The 19,299-nt window shown below is 40.2% G+C and overlaps 1 protein-coding gene across 2 annotated transcripts in view; it reads left to right on the top strand.

The window, feature by feature from the left end:
• Positions 1 to 19,299, top strand: part of NADK2 (NAD kinase 2, mitochondrial) — a 33,125-nt gene that overhangs the window by 4,672 nt on the left and 9,154 nt on the right. For both annotated transcript variants that reach the window (XM_035563763.2, XM_035563762.2), the window contains exons 2-7: positions 10,755 to 10,843; positions 11,181 to 11,269; positions 12,435 to 12,516; positions 13,843 to 13,926; positions 17,120 to 17,256; positions 18,285 to 18,363. In XM_035563763.2, the coding sequence (XP_035419656.1) occupies positions 10,755 to 10,843; positions 11,181 to 11,269; positions 12,435 to 12,516; positions 13,843 to 13,926; positions 17,120 to 17,256; positions 18,285 to 18,363 (560 nt within the window). The remainder of the gene's footprint in view (positions 1 to 10,754; positions 10,844 to 11,180; positions 11,270 to 12,434; positions 12,517 to 13,842; positions 13,927 to 17,119; positions 17,257 to 18,284; positions 18,364 to 19,299) is intronic.

Genomic DNA, 19,299 nt, shown 5'->3' with positions numbered 1-19,299 from the left:
CACCGAAAACATACTAAGCAGAACTGGTCAGGAAGGGAGGTGTTGTCCGTTCCTCCCAGCAGATGGGAAGGCCTCAGCTGGAGCTTGTGAGTGCACCAAAATACAAAATCCATTAAAGGGTGCGTGTATGCATGTGTGCGTGCACTCAGCCCTCCTTAATTTAGATTTTTCCAGTACCAGCTGCTACTGATCTATGCACTAAAGTCTTCATATCTAGAGACTTCCCTCTTAAGGAAAATAAACTATTTTATCTCCTACTGGATAAGTGATTTTTTTTTTTAATTACAGAAAGTTCATTACCTTCTTTCACATTAGATGGCAAAAAGATAGCATTTTTTGGGTATCGTTTCTGAATAACCTTTCCTAACTAGTAGAGTTTCAGGTTTCTGAGTTTCATACTGCTATACCAAGGCACTCTTTTCAGCAACTAGTTAGGCTTTTTGTTCTCTAGATTTCTGTTTGAGATCTGCATTTCAGTCCAAATGCCTGTGATCCACTAGGATGCTATTCAGAAAATGTTACTCAGGTATTTTTAAAACACTAGGATTTTTATAATCACAAGGAAGGTAGTAGAAAGGAAAAGTAATATGCAAAATGAAGAGTTCAACCAAATTTGAATTTTTAAATGAAATCAGGTAACCCATTTTTTCAAAAATGTAAAGCCTTTGTATTTTCTTCTTAAAACTTGAGCTATTTGAAAAAGCAGTAAGCTTTAGGGTGCATATTGACCTGTGGATTCAATTGTATTGTATAAGAAGGTAGTATTTTTAACGGAGACTTAATTAACAAATGAGGTGGTGACCTGAAGCTTTTCATCATTCTGTTGAATTCAGACTAGCTATCTGTGTTGCTTGTTCTGTAATGTGAACTATGCCAGCAGATTATCCTCTGCGGAGTGCATAAAGAGTGTTTAAAAACTGGCAGAACTATAGTTGACTCCACCTCACCCTGAAAAGGAAAAAAAAAAAAAACAACAAAAAAACCAACTATCTACTGAATTTGAAGCATGAAGAAGTCAAGATGGATTACAGTATGTTGCAATTATATAAAGCTAGAGATGCTTTTTCATAAATAAAAAGTTGGAGCTACTTTACTGAAAACACCGAGGTGGGTATAACTGTAGTTTGTGTTATACAATCACAGAGTGGTTTTAGTTTTGAAACTTCATATACATGTCTCGGTGTTCAGTAGGTAGGGTTGCTGCTTTATTTAAAAACAATGAACACAACCTTTTAGGTTGTCATTCTGTCATGAGAGGAGTCTGGAAAATGACTAAAACATAATTCCTTTTCCAGCAGTGTTTGTTTTTCCAACACCCCATTCAAATATACTTAGTCATATATAGTAAATAGATGTGAAAGTAGGGCGTTCTGGTGTGCCTAAATTAAACTTCAGCTATCTCATCAAGGATCTAATAATTTTTAGCCAAAAAGGGCTTTTATTTTTTTGGAGTCTTTTATATTGTTTTTAACTAATTAATGTCATAAATCACAACGAGTTATGTTAGTATCGTACTGAAAGATTAAATTGCCTGGACTGCTAGAAAACTGTTAATGCAGAAAGTAGCTACTGATGTGTTTATAACTAACACAACATGTTCTGTATTAGCCTTCAAATTACAAACCATTATGTGGATTCTTCAGTTGTGGTTAAAATGGCAATATTTTAATTTAGTAGATGAACCCTTAAATAGTCCATGGCATTATTACTTTTGTTCACCTGTAGATAAAACACCCCAAGGCAGCATCTTTAAAAGCTTCAGGGAAATAATGTTGCCAGCTTCACTTACCAAGTACAGAGATTGTGAAAGTCAGCTGCTACAGAAGTAATGGATTACAAAATGCTACGATACACAAAACACCTCATAAGCATTACTCTTGTAGTAGATATGAGGCAGCATTTGAAAGGCTGTCACTGTATAATGAAAGAGTGAGGTCTAAGTTGCTGGGAGGAAAAAAGTGCAAGGGAAGTGTAAGCAAAATGTTTCCTAGCTAAAGCAGCTCACTGGTATACTTCAGAATGAGAGATGGCATACAGCACTGTTAGAAACACAGCATACAGGAAGGCCAAACTACTGGGAACAGTTTGTATAGTAACTCATGACCCAGACTGGGAAGGAAGAGAGGAACTGGGCTTAATGCCTGCAGCCTGCAACTCAGCAGTACTTGGAAATCGAAGACTCAATTCACGCTAAAAGCTTTGTAGAGAAATTAAACATTGAGCCTCGGTTGTCCTCAGCAGGACTTTGTTTTGGAAAGCTGTATCTTTCTTTGCTACTTTAGCTAAGGCAAATGATCATTATTAAAGCTGTCCTATAAACAAGACGTTGAGTTCGTGAATTGTACTTTTTAGCTATTAAATTGTTTGAAATCAATGCATTGTAAGTTCACCCAGGACCTGCCTTTTCTCAGTGAAACTGTTTCTTAGGTTTGCTTCAGAGCATTCCTGCTATTTGGGGTTACCTGGACTGAATGTCCCTGGAAGATCTGAGTGTCCCAGAATGGGTTAATCCAGTTGCACTGCAGGTATGATTGTGCTGAAGCCTGTCTTTTTGTTAGCAAAATTTTCAGCCACGGGCTTATCAAACAAAGCATCAATTCACTGCACCTGGAGTCTTTCAGTAAAGGCTTAAATTTGACAAATTATTTTCCAAATGTGATGATCATAGTCTTTTTTTATTTTTTTTTTACCTCTAACAAAACCACGGAAGATTGTACTTGATGCATTTAGTATTTGTAGTGCAAAAGCAAGTCGGAGAACATACTTCACTTTTGAGAAGTTTAAGAAGTTGGGTGACTCCCATGAAAGCCATAAGTTAGTATAAATATAGCAACTGAAGCTTGTAAACAGCGTTTGTCGTGTGGATAATTCTTATGCAGTTACAAGAAGTTGAGGTGGGCATGCTGTCCTACACTTACAATGAAGGCTGATACTGTTCCCAAATGGGGTTATCTGTTCTATGAACCTAGAAATTTGAATCCCCTGTCAGTTCCAGACAATGCTGGAAAACTTCCTGAAGATTCAGGGTTGTGGTTGTGCCTCTTTCAGGCCCTTTTCTCTGGCGTGCTTGCAACGTGCCTCCAAGGTGCAGGTTTCCACTGGGCAGGTTCTACCATGACCAACTGCTCGGTGTGTTTTACCTTTGCCTATTGCACATCATTCTCTAAAATCCAGAAACCAAGCCATGCTTTAATCCCAATACATTTGTATGCAGGTTGTTTTTGTAGTACAAAATAGGGAAGCTTAATGTGTGGTTGAACTTTTAAATACAGGTGAGGAGAAATGAGAAAGCTCAATGTTTGCCTGTCTTGTGAGGAAAACCGTGCTTGTTTTTAACATGAGAAATAAAGATTTAGTATATGTAGTAGATAACACTAGAGCATAGGAAAACTGCTCGCATGTAATTATAGATTGCCAGTCTTAGACCCTGGTCCTTTAAGGAAAAGTTGAGTCAGTGTTTCTTATTTGTCAGGGAAACTGAGTGTATTGGTTGAATTGCGTACTATATTCAAAGCTGTTTCTAGTTTTGGAAAAAGAAGAAACAATTTGAAAGCTGAGTGGCCTCTCAAACTGCCTTCGTTTGGAAGGAGTATTGTGACAATTGTAAATCAGAGCTTCCTCCAAAGGGTGCAGCTTGCCAGTTATCTTCATGTAGAAGGGCAGCACGAGAAGAAGGGAAGTCCTTGGCTTTGTACTGCACTGGCAAGCACTGTTCTGCAACAACTAAGCCATAAATCAGTGTGTTATCAACTCTGTTTTCATCAAAGATCTGAAACACAGCATCATATGAGGCTCTCTGAAGAAAATTAACTCTATCACAGCAGAAAACAGTTCAAATCCTCCTGTTATTCCATACCATTGGCATTATGCACAGGTCACACACTTTCCAGTACATGTTGGTTAATCACCAACATTTGATTAATACACAGATATCATTCCCTTATTTTGGGGACCACCCCGTGAAATGTCTGTAAAATGTGCACTGAGCTCTCTCAGTCTGTGACTGAGCTTCTCTCTGTTTGTGTGCTCACGCAGGACAGGAGAGGCGGTGTGTTGTGTGGAGTTACTGGATGCCAAAGCCACCTCGGGTCTGGTCACTGCTGCACTTGCTCTGCTTCTCGTGAGGCTCATCCTCTATTGGTTTGAGTAGTTCCTGTGATGGAACTTACTATAATGTGCAACTCGGATCATGGGTTATAACAACTCAAAGGTATACATGTTACAATCTCCACCCTGGTCCCTTTGGACCAGGCTGCAGCATTTAACATTGCCATGAACTCTGGCCCTTGCTCCTGGCCTGGCTAGCGGCAAGGGGTTCCTGCTGTAGTTCCCCCTAGGGGTTCCTTCCTGTAACATACTACTCAAATCATGGGATGGGTTAACAACATTTTAAAGGTGTATCCATTACAGTCTTCACCTCTTGTCCTTTGGGGCCAGGCCTTAAGGTTTAACATTGCAAAGAACTCCTCCCCTCACCCCTGCTCCAGCCTGGGCTTGTCCCTTAGTGCACCTGTATGGCCTTATCCAGGAGCCACAGTCCCTTTAGAGGTCTGCCTACTATAATGTGGACTTATCCACAGTCACTCTGAGGTGTACCTGCTCTGCTGTGCCCTTTTCCATTGGCCACACCTTTCAGAGGTCCCTTCAGACACCTGCTGTGTCATGGTCTTCCCAATGGCCACAGACACTTCAAGGTGTTACAGCGTGGCCTTATCCACGGCCACTGCAAGGTGCACCTGCTGCAGCATGGACTTCTCTGTGGCCACAGGCACTCTGGGGTGTACATGCTCCCATGTGGGCTCGTCCACAGGTCGTGGTCCCTCTGACTTGAGTTCACTCTGAAGCTCCAGCCTGTCCAGTAGAGCAGCACGGGGACAGCAGCGATGTCCTGGCCATCACCCAGCCCTGGCAAGTGGCTGTGGCTGTTATCAGGACGTTCCCAGGTACAGCAAAGAAAGATGACGAGGATTGTGGCCAGCAGCAGCAAAAGCAGTCACTGACAAGCACTGGAATCTAATATACAGTAAGGCAAGCAAGCCCTGTGGCAAGCATGGGAGCCTGCCAATTGGCAGCTAAGCAGAAGTAAAGTCTAAATTCCGTCTAGCATGCTTCAGTCAAATCTGTCATTGCTTTGAAACCTTGGGGCACCACAGAGGGCTGGTGGCTTAACCCCAGCAGGCAGCTCAGCACCACACGGCCGCTGGCTCGCCCGCTCTCCCCAAGTGGGATGGGGGAGAGAAGCAGAAAGGTAAAAATGTGAGAACTCACAGGTTGAGATAACCCTTGAGGGAGCTGTTCCCCCCTTCCTCCTCCTTTACTCCAATTTTATCTTTCAGCACAACACCACACAGTGTGGGACACCCCTTTGGCCAGCCCAGGCCAGCTGTCCTGGCCCTGTCCCCTCCCAGCTCCTGGTGCACCCCTAGCCCCTTGCTGGTGGAGCAGCATGAGGAGCTGAAACGCCCTGGGCTCTGCATGAGCACTGCTCTGCAACAGCTAACACATCGATGTGTTTTCATCAAAAATCCAAACCACAGCATTATACCAGCCTCTGTGAGGAAAATAACTCTATCCCAGGCAAAACCATGACTGTGGTAAAAGCTTTCGTTAGACATTCAGTGCAGGCCTTTCCTACTTATGGCTCCTGAGGGAGCACAGCTCCATCAAAGAGCGCATTCTGCTCATCGTAGTGTGTTCTCCAATGCAAGGTCTTTTGGAAGTGTTCTCCACACTGCATCTCTGCTGTGATATTTAAGAACACTGCTAACATGAGGCCTGAAGGTATTTTTGGCTATTTTGTCCGTTTTCATATGCTAGTACACTTTCATTTAGAATAGCTCTCATGTTTATATGCTAGCATTTTATTTTTCAATTTTGCATGCTGTAGAGGTCAGATTAATAGGTGTATAGTTGTACTTGTTTCTTCTCACTCCATGAATACTTCTGCTTTTTTTGTACTTCTGATGATACCACCCTTAGCTGAATATCCTTATGTTCTAAGCCATGTTTCTTGTGTGTTTTGCCCTTGCTCTCCTTACAGGGATAAGGAACAGCTTGTTCCTGTTTGGTAGCCTTAGCAAGTAAGACTAGGTAAGCATTGCATTTCCTGTGTTATAGTCCGTATCTTCTTTTCATTGGTACTTTCAGTTTCTTTTGCCATTACTGATATTTCCTGGTAACCACAGAAAGAAATTATTTAACCTGCTGTGCAGGACTGCAGACCTGTGTGTGACCCCCTCATGTAGGATTTTACATCTTCAACATAAATTCCAAGCCTGTCCCAGCCTGAAGATCCTGAGCTCTGTAGGACTAGCATTTTATTTTCCAGCCTGTCCAGAAAGTCAGTCTTCAGTTTGGCAGTTTTTTGATGAGAACATTTTTCTGTAAAATGTCAGAGCTCTGTTGTTTCTCTTTGAGTATTAACGAGGATTTTTTAAATAAACCTGAAGAAACATCCTTTTACAAAGTTACTTTTGTAGGTGTTATGAGGCGTTTGGTATAATTCCATTTTTCTTCAGTTAGACTTGATGCTTTTATCAGATTGCTCCTCCATACAGCTTGCGATACCTAACAAACTCAACACTGGGCTGTGATAATAGTTTTATGTTTTCTCATGTTTTAGCCAAGAATGTCAATATTTAGTATAAAGCTATCTGTTAGACATTCTGTGCCCTCAGATCCTAAAATTACAACTGCAGTTGTCATTGCCTTGTCTTTTATGTACTCAGCTATCTGAACATTTAACAATGTAAATAGTAAAGATTAATACATGCTTTTTCCCCTTAAAAGTCAGATGAGTGTTTGTGCACTGTACTCAGTCACTGCAGCCACCTTTCTGCCTTGCTTGCGAGGTAGTTGTGGAGACAGACACACTGTTCAAATGCTTTTGAATCGTTTTTCCTAGTGACAGCAATTTGAAGATATTGAATGCAGTTTGCTCTTTCTTTTTGGCTGCAGTTGTAGAGTTAGCTATCACAGTGGAGGCTTTGACGGAGACAGCGAATTCCCTTCACCTGTATCTGTATCTCCCTACTTCAGTGCAAGCAGGGAGGCTGTGACACGCACTGCTGGATTTTGAAAGCTGAGTGGCCTGCCAGACTCCTTTCTTTTGGAGGGAGTGCTGTGGCAGCTGTAAATCAGAGCTTCCTCTGAAGGGCAGACAGCTTGCCTGCTGTCTTCACAGAGGAGGCCAGGAGTAGAACTTGAGGGCCTTCCTGAAGAGTAGCTGGTAAGGACCAACTCTGGCACTGCCTCACGGGCCTGTCTGAACAGGAGGCTTGAAGTCAGGCTCTGCTGTGGCGTGAGCTTCTCTGTACATCAGGAATTTCTGCCAGGCGCTCTCCAGGGAGATGGTCGTGAGTGCATCGGCTGGGCTGCCTGATCTTTGCCTCCAGCTCTTCGGAAGTGAGAAGGAGGCTGTGGTCTCAGTCTGTCTTACTGCCTCAGCATCACAGAGGTCTTCTAAGAAGTAACATTGGTGATAGTTTAGTATGGCACTGAGATCCTGGTGTGAGGCAGGTCAAGAGGCAGTGGGTACAGATGGGCACAGGAGGCTCTGTCTGAACGCTGAGGAATGCTCCTTCCCCAAAGGTGTGACTGAGTCTGGGGGCAGTTTGACCAGAGGCGGTGGAGATGTGCTAATGGCATCTGTGCACTGGCTGCAGGTGGCCCTGCTTGAGCAGGGAGGCTGCACCAGATGGCCTCGAGAGGTCCTGTCCAGCCTCAGCTGTTCTGTGATTCTGTGACCTCAGGACCACAGGGCTGTGGATGCTTATTTGGAGTTGTTACCTGAAGAGCAGCTGATTACTAGCACTCGTGTTTGGTGCACTTCACTGTGGTTATGCTCAGGCAGGCTGCAACTTTGTGAGATCTCAGGTGAATGAACTTCTGAGTTACTGATCTCGAGGGATGAGCCTAGACAGGCAGGCTTATAATCTCTAGGGTCTTTTGCAAATTAGGAGGATTCATTAGCCCCATAGATGTAGCTTAGCCATTTAAAGGCTTTAACTTTCCATTTGTCTTGTAGCTTGGTGATACTTGGTTACTTGTTAAAGAGTTGAATTCACAGAGGAGACCTTTACACATCTGATACCTGTTCTTTATCCCGGTAATTTTCAGCCAGTCGTCAGGATACTGGCATCTCATTTGATGAGCATTCGTTTTGCATTCTGAAGCCATTGATGAAATAATAATTTATTACATTTAAGACAAATGTAAATTAGAGAACAGACTTTGTTTCTCAGCAATGAAATTACTCAACTCTCTCCTTGCTAGTAATAACAGTGAAATGTGAGCTGATGACTCGGGACTGATGTTGGGAGAAAAAATGCCTACAAATGGTCACACAAAGATTCACTGGTTGGTCATTGTTCTGAGATAAAAGCTCTCTTGGACTAAGCTGAAAGGTAGCTTGCAGACAAATTTGGCAAATAAATGGGGTAAATAAAATTGCAAGATGGAGGCTGTGCTTTGTGTGGGGAAGTAATAGCCTGTGGAAATAGCAGCCTGAAAAAATGTGCTGCAGCAACAGTCTGCACGTCAGGTGCTTATTGGTGACAGTAGTTTATTCACAACAGATATTTCCAGAGGAGACATGAATGAGAGCCCTGATTTAGTAACCCTGTTGATTTTTTGAGTGGAGTGGTTATTTGTTGTGGATTTCTCATTCTTTCTGATAGTAAAGCAAGGTCTATTTGTTCTCCAGGAAGGCAATTGAAAGTCCCAGTTCTAGCAAATGAGACCTGTGGTGCTCAGGGGCAGATGTTGTCTGTGGGTGGCAAATACTCTCTTACTTTCTGCTTTCTTTCCAGTCTCGCTGTCTTGTATGAGGTTGAGAACCAGCCCAGCAGTGGGCAGTGCTGTGACTGGCCGTAGCCTTACATGCTCTTTTCCTGCCCACTGTGGCGCCATTCGGCTTCCCAGTGCAGCACTGAGTTCTTGAAAGAGGTGTGTGCAGGAGCGTGTCAGTATTGTAGCTGGGGAGTAGAAAGAAGGGGTCAATGTGTGAGACAATTAACGGGACATAACACCCTGCATCCCAGCAAACCATTGCTATTAAACTTCACTGGGATGACCTGAAAGCTCAGTGGAGATGTTTACTGGTTTCCCACATGCTTTATCTTTGCTTGTGACCAAGCACATCTGGCAGCTGCTCCTGCTGCCTGCTTGTAGTGCTGTTGATGGCATCCAGGCAAAGTCTGGGAGCCCTTTCTGTTGGAGAAGGTTTCCTGATCCCAGCTGTGAGACCAGTGGAGATGCAGTTCCAGAACAGCCAATTCCATTCTTCTCTATAATTTCGTCAGTGCTGATCTTGGTGCTTAGCTCATGGTTGGATTTCTTGGCATTGATAGGTGTCAGATGAAGAAAGACTGCATTTGTTGGGTGTTGGATTGCAGTTAACTGGTATTGTCGTGTCGTGCCAGTCCTCTCCCCTTCGCTGTGGGGTTCTGTGGTGTGGGAATCTGTATGGAAATAGGATTAGATGCGGCTGTCTGGCACCACTTACTCCTGGAAGGATGTGCAGCCTTGCATAAGGGCACATGAATAAATTGCTGGAAGTGTCCATTCAAAGCTTCTGGCACTGACAAATTTCTTTACTCTAGGAGAACTTTTGTTTCTGCCCTGGTAAATTTGGTTTTAACTGAATGGGAAAAGGAACCAATGACAATATAATCATACAAGAATTCAGGTTACAAGGAGTCTCAGGAGGTGATCTAGTCTAGCCTACTGCGCCAAACAGGATCTCCTTCATTAGGAATGTATTTATCAACTCTTTGCTGTTAATATCATCCTCTTTTGTTCTTTCTTTTGCTTCCAAATTGGGGTTAATCTGCACACTGACATGTATTTGGCAGCACCAGCACCACATTAACAGACTAAATAAGTGAGGAGAAGAATGGATATATAAAGTTGGTGACTGAGACTTGGACAGAAGCCTGTTGCAAAAAGTCTAATAATCAGGTGGAAGTCTTACCTACCCGCCTGCTCTTTTAAGCCTTACCCATATGAACTGACAGATGTCTAAAGAGTGTCCTGGAATCAAAATAATTTAAATACAAGAAGAACAAGAAAAATGGTGCTAGAATGCAACTGCTAAATTATTGATACAAATCTGAAAAATGTAGTCCATAATCCAGGGACCAATACTGCAGGCAGTAGGTGGCTTGACCTTAAGTTTTGGTGGTCTGTTTTGTTTTGTTTTGATGCAAGGGAACTGTTACCTTTGTCACCACTTGGCAACCTTCCATTTAAGCTCAAATACAATTTGAAGGTTAATGCTCTAACTATTTCAAAGATACATGTTTTAATTATCATTCATGTTGCTTTTTCTGTTCTCTTTCCCTATAGCACAAAGTTTAGAACTCTTCAGGTAACTTGCCAACTATTTGAGTGTTTTCATCACGTGATGGAGGAATATAGTTAGTTAAGCTATTTGGTGTAGATTTACCTAGAGTTTAAATTTACTTAGTGAATTCAGGGAAAGAAAAGTGTCTGCTGTGGCATAGAAGTCAGTGCAGTATATTTGTTCATATATTTGTGTAGAGCCCTCAAGAGGTTGATGCTGTGACTGTGTAACTACTTCAACAAGTGAATGTAAGCCGACCAGTATGCATATAGAGATGTAACTAGTGGGATGCTTATAAAAGCATACATCTTTATGTTGAGATAAAATATATAGTTTTTATATAGCTTCTGTTTATATTAACCAAGAGTGCTTAATGTTGTGATTAACTATTTCACTTTCTGTCTTACAGCTTGCCTTGAAGGGATCTAATTACGCTGGTCTATTGGAGCGGCACCGCATTCATACAAAAAACGTGGAGCATGTTGTAGACAGTTTACGGTAAGAATATATGGGTGTTAAGAATTTCAGAAACTGCAAATATCCATGGAAGAAAGCTTTGTGTGACAAGCCCTAATAAAACAGGAATACTTAAAGCAGGGTGATGCAGATGGACAGTTATTCCTGAAACAATCGTGAACTTGCTCAGTTCAGCTAACTAACACATTGCATCGCTGTCTTGAAAACAAATGAAAAAGATGTAAAGGGTTTGTGTGAGTGTCAAATGCTTAGAAACCAAATACAACTGTACTTAGTCCTTAATTACATGTCAGTTTTTCAGAAGGATGTGACAAGGGACAATATAGGACACATTCAGGCTTTTTCCTGCACTTTATAGGAACGAGAGGATAGAAGTCCGTCTTGTTAAACGTCGAGAATATAATGAAGAGACAGTTCGGTGGGCAGATGCTGTTATATCAGCAGGAGGTATGACTTTATGGAAAAGAAGTATATGTTTCAGTATGTTTTCATAGATATGTTTTTCAAATAAATTCTGCAGTCTGAAGCATCTGGAGATGTGCACATCTTGAAAACAAATGGCTGATATAATTGTCAGAAAATTATGACAAAATTCAGTGGTTGTGGCCATCCTTTCTTCCTCTCATATCTGAAATTTGTAGCACTAGGAAGTGAATGGCAATGTATGGCCACTTAGGAAAAGTTCGGTATTATCTTGTGTAAAATGGTGGAAATTGTGGAATTTACTGTAATTTTCATCTAAAGAGGATAAAATACTTGCTTTTATATGATTATGAGTAGCCCTAAACCCTACTCTGTTTTTTAGGAACACGAGTTGGAGACTAACATACTTCCTTTTCCTCCCCCTTCCCAAACTTTTTTGCTTGCTTTCGTGCTTAATTGCAGCATATCTGGAATTGGTGGCATAGGTAGAAATATGCAACTTCTGAGCAGCCTGTGCCGCTCCGTAGAGCTTTTTAAACAAACCAACAGAGCAGCTAACCTGTTTGATTCCTTTTAACATCAGATTTCAGCAGTTCATTCAGTTTTATTTTTGTGACTTGCTGCAAACACTACAGTGCATTGCTGTGTTCTGTCTTAATGTTCAGTCATTCGTGGCAGTAGACTCGAATGCTGCCCTGCCATTGCCTTCTCACTACTGGTCCACTTTTCCCTCAGCTATTGGTTACTACTCAGAATGGGTCAAAGGGGATGTGTTCATGCCTGAAGCATCCTAATAATACTGTTACAGATTTCAATGAAATCCTCAAAGTTAGAGAGTGAAGTGAAGTGTGAATGCAATTTCTCTTACCAGCTGATAAACATAATAGAAAGCTCCATAAATGTCTTTCCAAACTTGCTTCTGCCAAATTCAGTTGCCAGGGCAAGTATAGCTGTCCAATAAGTAGTACTTGTTCCAGTCACATTTATTATCTTGAGTTCAGTTGTCATTACTCTGTTTTAAAAGGTGTCAGTGGTTTTCTGGTCCCATTTTATTTTTGTGCCACTTAACCTGTTCAGTTGTTGACACAGAAGCATGTAACGGTTGTACTGCAATCGATGTGAGACTATTTTGTTTGGAATATTAGAATGAGAAGAGAAACTAACATTCTTTGTTTTGCTTTTTGTGTAGGTGATGGCACAATGTTGTTGGCAGCCAGTAAGGTCTTTGATAAATTTAAACCAGTTATTGGAGTAAATACTGATCCTGAAAGGTAAAAACATGTTTGGGAAAGAGATACTATGTTTAATGTCAGGCATAATATGCATCTGTTTTCATGATGCATGTGGCATGCCTGTGGCATTTGGTAACAAATGTCTGTTTTACTGGATTGTAGATACCAAGTGAACCTGTTGTTTTATTACAAAAGTTTCCACAACGAGTTGTCCCCTCTCATCTGTGAGGACATAAAGTAGTATTGGATAAGCACTGATGTGTTCAACTGCCACAGCTGTTTTCACATTAATGCAGCTGTACTTGGAGCTAGGTTTATTACTGAGCAGAAGCTTGTGGCTGGAGATGGTAGTATAGACTAGTGACTGGAAAAGGGACTTCCTTAAAAAAAGCAACTAAATGTGCTATCTGAACATTCAGAAACTTAATTTCTTTAAGGAGATGAATCCTATTGGAAATCTGTTAGGGTATGAACAAATTAAATTTGTTCTGGTTTTGTTGGGTAAACCGTTCCAGAACTCAGAGGACACCGTCTCCTCAGCCACTTAATGGCATTTAGTTGTCCTCTTATAAACTCCCATTCACCTAGCAATAAGATTGATTTGGGCAGGTGGATACAGTGTATTAGTACTGCCTGGTTGGTATAACCTTCAAATGGATGGCAAGTAAAAACTCAAAATTCACCAAGGCTCTGTCTGACGAGATTTCCAGATTTAGATTTTTGCTTCTGATATTACCAGTTAATCAAATCTTAGCAGATAAGAAAGTGGTAGCCAAAAAGTTTTAATTCTTTCCATACTATATTCCTCTTCCAAAACTTTCCAAATGCTGTGAATAGATATTCAACAGTATCAAGCCTGAATAACAGGGTTCAAATAACAAGTGCCTTCAAGTTATCAAATATCACTCATGAAAGGGGAGCAGTGTTTAGTCTTCTGGCTTTGACATGAGATTCTTTTGATCTTAGGCATGTCACCTACCTGTCTCGGTATCACCAACTTGTATGTAGATGGAAAACATTCTTTCGAACTTGCAAGGTTTATTTAGCTTGAATTCCTTGCCTAGGGCTATGGTGACAGGTACTATGTTAGTACCTGTGTATTCTTGCAGGGTTACCTGCTGAACAACCATTTTTTAGGGGAAAAGTGGAAGAAGGATCCTGATGTCTCACATGTACATCACAGGAGCTGAAAGATGGGTATTGTTGCTAATGTACCATGTGTGTGAAAATAGTATGGGATCATAAAGATCAAAAGCCTAGCTTTGCTTTATGTAACTGAAAGAGCTTGCTTGTTTTTTGTGTTGTTTTTTTGGGGGGACCAAAATACTGTACTTTTTCATCATCCTTACTCCTTTTTGCTTCCAGATCGGAGGGTCACCTATGTTTGCCTGTGAGATACACACAGTCATTTCCTGAAGCACTACAGAAGCTTTATCGTGGTGAGTTCAGGTATGATTCAGTGATCTTTGGTCTTACAAAACATGTTGATTGGAAAATGCGTAAAAATGGTGTGATCCATAAGGAGCAGGTGACGCTTAGTAAAATCTTAATGCTTCAAGTAATTAATTCTCTTTAGATGTTTACTATGTTGAGAAATACGTTTGTGGTTGAGAGTGGGGCTGGGACTACAAAGGATAAAGCTGGTAACAGGTTCCAGGAAAAACTGCTTTTGGCGTGACCTTCAGTAATTGATTTCTTTTCTGAATTAGCATATACATAAATGAGGAACTGTAGTCTTGTAAAGGATATATTGGTTTTTATATTTTAACACTCTAAACCATTTGTAGTACAGTGATGGGCCATACTAATAGAAGCTAATGAAGTCTATGCTATTAGGAAGTGCTCAGTTTGATGCAGATGGTTGTAGTGATTAAGGTAGAATGGCATAAATTTTGTTACTAGAATAGTGGTAGGGAAAGCTTTTCTTTATGATAAAGGTAGCTTGATGCTTTCGATACTAGATACTCTCAAAATAATGAATCTCACGTGAACTAAGGAGGAAGCGATCTGAATTTTAAACGACAAACTAGAGGACAGTTGATAAGAAACTCCTATTTAAAAAGAAACGTTGTTTTGTGTTGTATTAACACTCCAGGATACTTCTGTGATGGCAAACAATCAACAGAAGCAAGTTATTCACATTAAAATACATTGCAGTTGTGGTTTTTTTTGTTCATACTTATAGCATATTCGATTTATAGTTTGTTGTTGTATTTGTGCCACAGAAGAAATTTCTAGAATGAGGTGAATACAGTCAGCAGGATTGATTATAAGTAACTTAATGGGTTTCAGTAGCTATTACTAAATGAGAAGGTAGTTTGAAATCAAATATTCCCAGGCTTAGAAAACAGCAGATTTAACTTGCCATCTTGCTAAGTAGTTTAGTTAAAGCTGGTAGTGCTAACACAGGTAAACTCCCTTGATACTCAAACCACTTGTAATGTTTTGTTGGATGCCATGTTAAATTTATGTTGCTGACGCTCCTGTTACTGCTCTTAGGGAGCTTAAGCCTCACCAGAGTGAAACAGAAAGGATCTTTCCGGTTATTGTTTCAGAATAAGTGTGACTTGAAACTGATGTTCTTAAGCAAAGAACTGAGTGGGTGTTTGACTTGGCAGTTCTCAGATTTACTTGGGCCTAAGGAATCTTTTTAATAGGAGGATAACTGGATCGACTTGTCTGAAAGAATTTCTGATGGCTCAGAGTGCCAGTAGGATGGCGAGGTGCTCGAGACTGGAAATGAGAGCGTTTCTTCTTTTTTTGTCCTTATCCTTGACCTTTGTGGAAGTCACTTTAGTGGAAGAATCTGTGTAAGCACTTACCTTGTTGTTCCATGTAGCAACTAACCTCACTGATTTATGAAGTAAATGCTATGTCAGACTGCCCTTGTTTCTTTTTGTGATGGTAAACAGTGTAACAGGATCTCAGAATAGGGATGCAATAGTAGACTACCTTTTTATAATTTTATAGGACTTTTGGCTTGTTCTAGCATGAATATTGTGAGAGAGCTAATGTAATGATACCCACTGCAAGCTGTTTGCCTGACTACCTAAAACCATACTTAAAATTTAAGGGCAGATAGATAATTTTACTAAGGATGTGTTTGGTGAGGCTCTAGAATGATGACCTCTGGGTTTGATACTGCCTCCCCTTCTTGGGATGAAGGGAGTAAAGAGACCGTACATATATTAAAGTTCAGGTCGGCATGAACTATAAAAACACTGGAGGAGACAATTAGAATCCAACCAAATTTTGAGGCATATTGTAATGGTTTGCTGTTCAGTGCAGAGACACTGAAGTCAAGCACAGAGTACTGCAGTTACTGATCAGAAAATCAGGTGCATGAACATAGGATGGACAATGACAGGTTGCTGTTTCCCAGGAAAACATCTCATATTGTACTGATTGCGAACTGAATGCAAATCAATGTCAATGTTGCAGAAAAAGCAAATGTTAGCAAGGTTGTATAGACACAAGTCATAAGAAAGACATACAGAATAGTTCTTCCTCTTTATCCAACAGTGATGATGCTTCAGATGGTGCACTATATGCAGATTTGAATATTGTTATTTCAGAAGGGGAAGAACAACTTAAAGCTGATGGGAAAATGACCCCAGAATTTCTAGAAAATTTTGCGCCTGTAGGTGCATGGAAGAGAGTTGTGTTAATTCAGAAAAGATTGAATGAACTTATTGTATAGGTTTGAAGGCTAAAGGTGCTGCAAAGTTGAGATGTTGTCGTAATTCAGGAGACAACGAGAAAAAACTAATAATATATTTTTATAAAGTCTGAGTCTTCCTTGCTATAATTTTCTGGAAACATGTAAGCTGGCTACTGTCATCCAAATACCAACAGTGTGAACTGGGAAAAGATATGATTTGCTTCCTTGTGATTTGCTTTCTGAATCACAACTACTATTTCTATCTTGTTTTATGTAATCTCTAAATTATAAGAGGAAAAATGAATTGATTTCTAGAAAAAAAAAAATAGAAAAATCTGAATGATGTAACAGTGTGAGGAAGAATGCCTTTTATATCCTTCTCTTTCTTCATCTGAACTACTCTTAAGCACCCTAAACGTCCCAGGCCAGGAGAAATCATTAAAATTAGAGGATGATTATGGGCCTTATGAATAAAGGGATGGAAGAGCTGCTTTTCTGGACATCTGTGAATATAAGCAAAGTGGTGGAAAAAATAGAGCAAGTATTAGTATAAATACATTCATTATAAGGTATTTATATGAGCATAAATTCCTGGGAGCTTGTTGCTCTCAAATGCGTTGCATCAGTCATGAATTCATAAGATAGAATCACAATTTAAAAAAAATAAAATAAAATGTTCTTACGCATAATGTAACATTTGCAGACATCTTTTGGTCAGTGTCATCTTACTTGACACACAAAAAACATCAGCTATCAAAAAAGCGTATTTACTTTTTGGGATGATTAACTTTATAATTATAGAAGTAATAGTGGAAGCTATAAAACTTGAAATGTGTCCTTGAATATATTTAACCTTTAATCTTAACATGCTCTGCTTTGAAAATGAACCAGTGAAACTCTTGTGTCTTCTAGACAATCTGATTCTAGCTAATTCTATAATAAATATTTTGAATATTGATACAAACTTTTCTCCTCTCTTAGGTGGCAGTGGCGACAAAGAATCCGACTGTATCTTGAAGGAACTGGTATTAACCCTGTGCCTGTAGATTTACATGAACAGCAGCTAAGCCAAGAGCAACACAGCAGAGCTCACATAAATGAAAGATTCCAGGATCAAAGTAGGTTAAAGTCTGCGACAAGAGTATAATCACTGTGCTATGATAACTTTGAACAGGAAGGAGGTAGAGATTTGTGAGAGTTAAAGTATTTGAAGTCGTGTTGCTATGTTTGAGAAGGAGGGGGAGACAGTTCTTGTTAGCTCAAGACCCAGACTGAGTTTTTTTTTCAGAAGGGAATATTGTCAGTTTATATATGTTTATTCTGGACTATACATTTAGAACTATTTTTCAGTATTAACAATTTATAGAGCTATCTTGAAATAATATTACCTGTTGGCAAAATACCTGAGCTTGTTATTAAATGGTCTCTTGGGGTTACCATAGACACTTGGGGTTACCACAGGAACAATTTACCATGTATCCAGCTGGTCCACACTAAATGTATGCATGGGGGGGAGGTTGCGTATGCACACTCTTAACATCTGGTGAATTTGAGGTAGATTAGCTTGCAACTGAAAAAATAAACTGTCGCTCTGCCTGCAAGCAAATGAGAAAAGAGAAATAAGAATCTCTCCGTGAGTAACTTCTAGGTCATTAAACACCTTCAGTTGTTTTCTTTATGGTGGACTGAAGATGCAAGAGTCTGTGCTTAACTTGTCTGGCCCTGCATTTCCTCACTGAGAGGTCCTGATCAACATGAACAATTTGTTAGTCCCCTTTAATTACCTGCAGTATAAAGTCTAACTCTTTGAACTTGATTCAGAACATCTGTTAAGTCACTGTCAGTGAGCTGTAGAAGAAGAGACAATCCATTTGGTTGTCCATGAGTTTTCAGGGCAAGCAATATCTGAAAATGAGTGCCATTGCCTTACTGACTTTGGTTCAAATACTTGTAGTCTCCAGTAAAGGACTATGACTGGATACAGACTTTTCAGTTGAAAAAGTGGGTCCTTGAAGAAAACTGAACACTGAGAACCAACATCTAGAATGCAAAACCAGGCAGCAAAGTGTGTCCCCCAATGAGTGATGAGTTGGTTTTGAAAATTTGCGTTTTGAAGCTTTAACACCGCTCTATTCAATATCTGCAGGATCTGACATTACTGGTCCACATCTTTTACCTGTGAGAGCACTCAATGAAGTCTTCATTGGGGAATCTCTTTCATCCAGGTATGTGTAATTATTTTTGTTGCAGCAGGACACAATTAACTTCATTTCTTTTTATGGCACTGCAATGGGCAATCACTGTTGAGATGTCTTTGCTGTCAAATTTCTGTTCTAGTCCATGAATATATAAGACTGATGGGATTGTTGCTGGTTACAACAATCTGTGTTCAGAGATGAAGTGCAGTGATGTTAATTTCTGTTATTCTATTTTCTGGTCTGGCCATTCCATCCTTCATTATTCCTGGCTGTTATTTTCTCTTTGTTTTTTTAACTCCTTACATGGCTAGTTCTTATCTAATCAAATACCTTCAATTACTATCTTTACCATGGACTGAAGATTTCAAAATCTGTCCATAAATTGTCTTCTCTCCTGCATCTCTTCTTAAATATCTTCCTATAAGTCTAGCATGACCAAACTGAAATACTAATAACTTCTCCTTTCCCTGCCTCTCTGTCATTAGAGGCAAAGGTATAAGCCTACTTTTGGCTGAAGCTATGTTATTGCAGGGAAATGTCCGACACTTCCTTATTTTAAGAAAGCAGTTTATATCATACACTGGTACTGCATTATGCAAGATACCTTTACGACTGTCCTTTCTGTCCTGAAGATGAATGCATTTCTGCTAGCCAAATGATAACAAGAAGAATGTGGGAAATGTGACTGGGGCTGTGGGAAAGGAATTAAAACATGATCCTCGATCAGGACTTGGCCAAACTTTTACTTGTATTTTATATTCCTTTTCCCTTTACACTGTCTGTCTGTTTTTTTTTTTTTAAACTTTAGTGTGTAACATCTTCTTGTGTTTGTACAGTGCCTGGGACACTGTGATTGCTGCTGGAAACAGTATAAATGTTCCATGAGTGCTTTATCTTCCATCTGGACTGCAGCCTCAGACTGGCAGAAGGAATTAGTCTCAAACAGATACAAATTTTGCTCTC

The sequence above is a fragment of the Cygnus atratus genome, chromosome Z (assembly GCF_013377495.2).
Source record: "Cygnus atratus isolate AKBS03 ecotype Queensland, Australia chromosome Z, CAtr_DNAZoo_HiC_assembly, whole genome shotgun sequence".
Classification (NCBI taxonomy): domain Eukaryota; kingdom Metazoa; phylum Chordata; class Aves; order Anseriformes; family Anatidae; genus Cygnus; species Cygnus atratus.
This window is presented reverse-complemented; position numbering and strand designations above follow the sequence as displayed.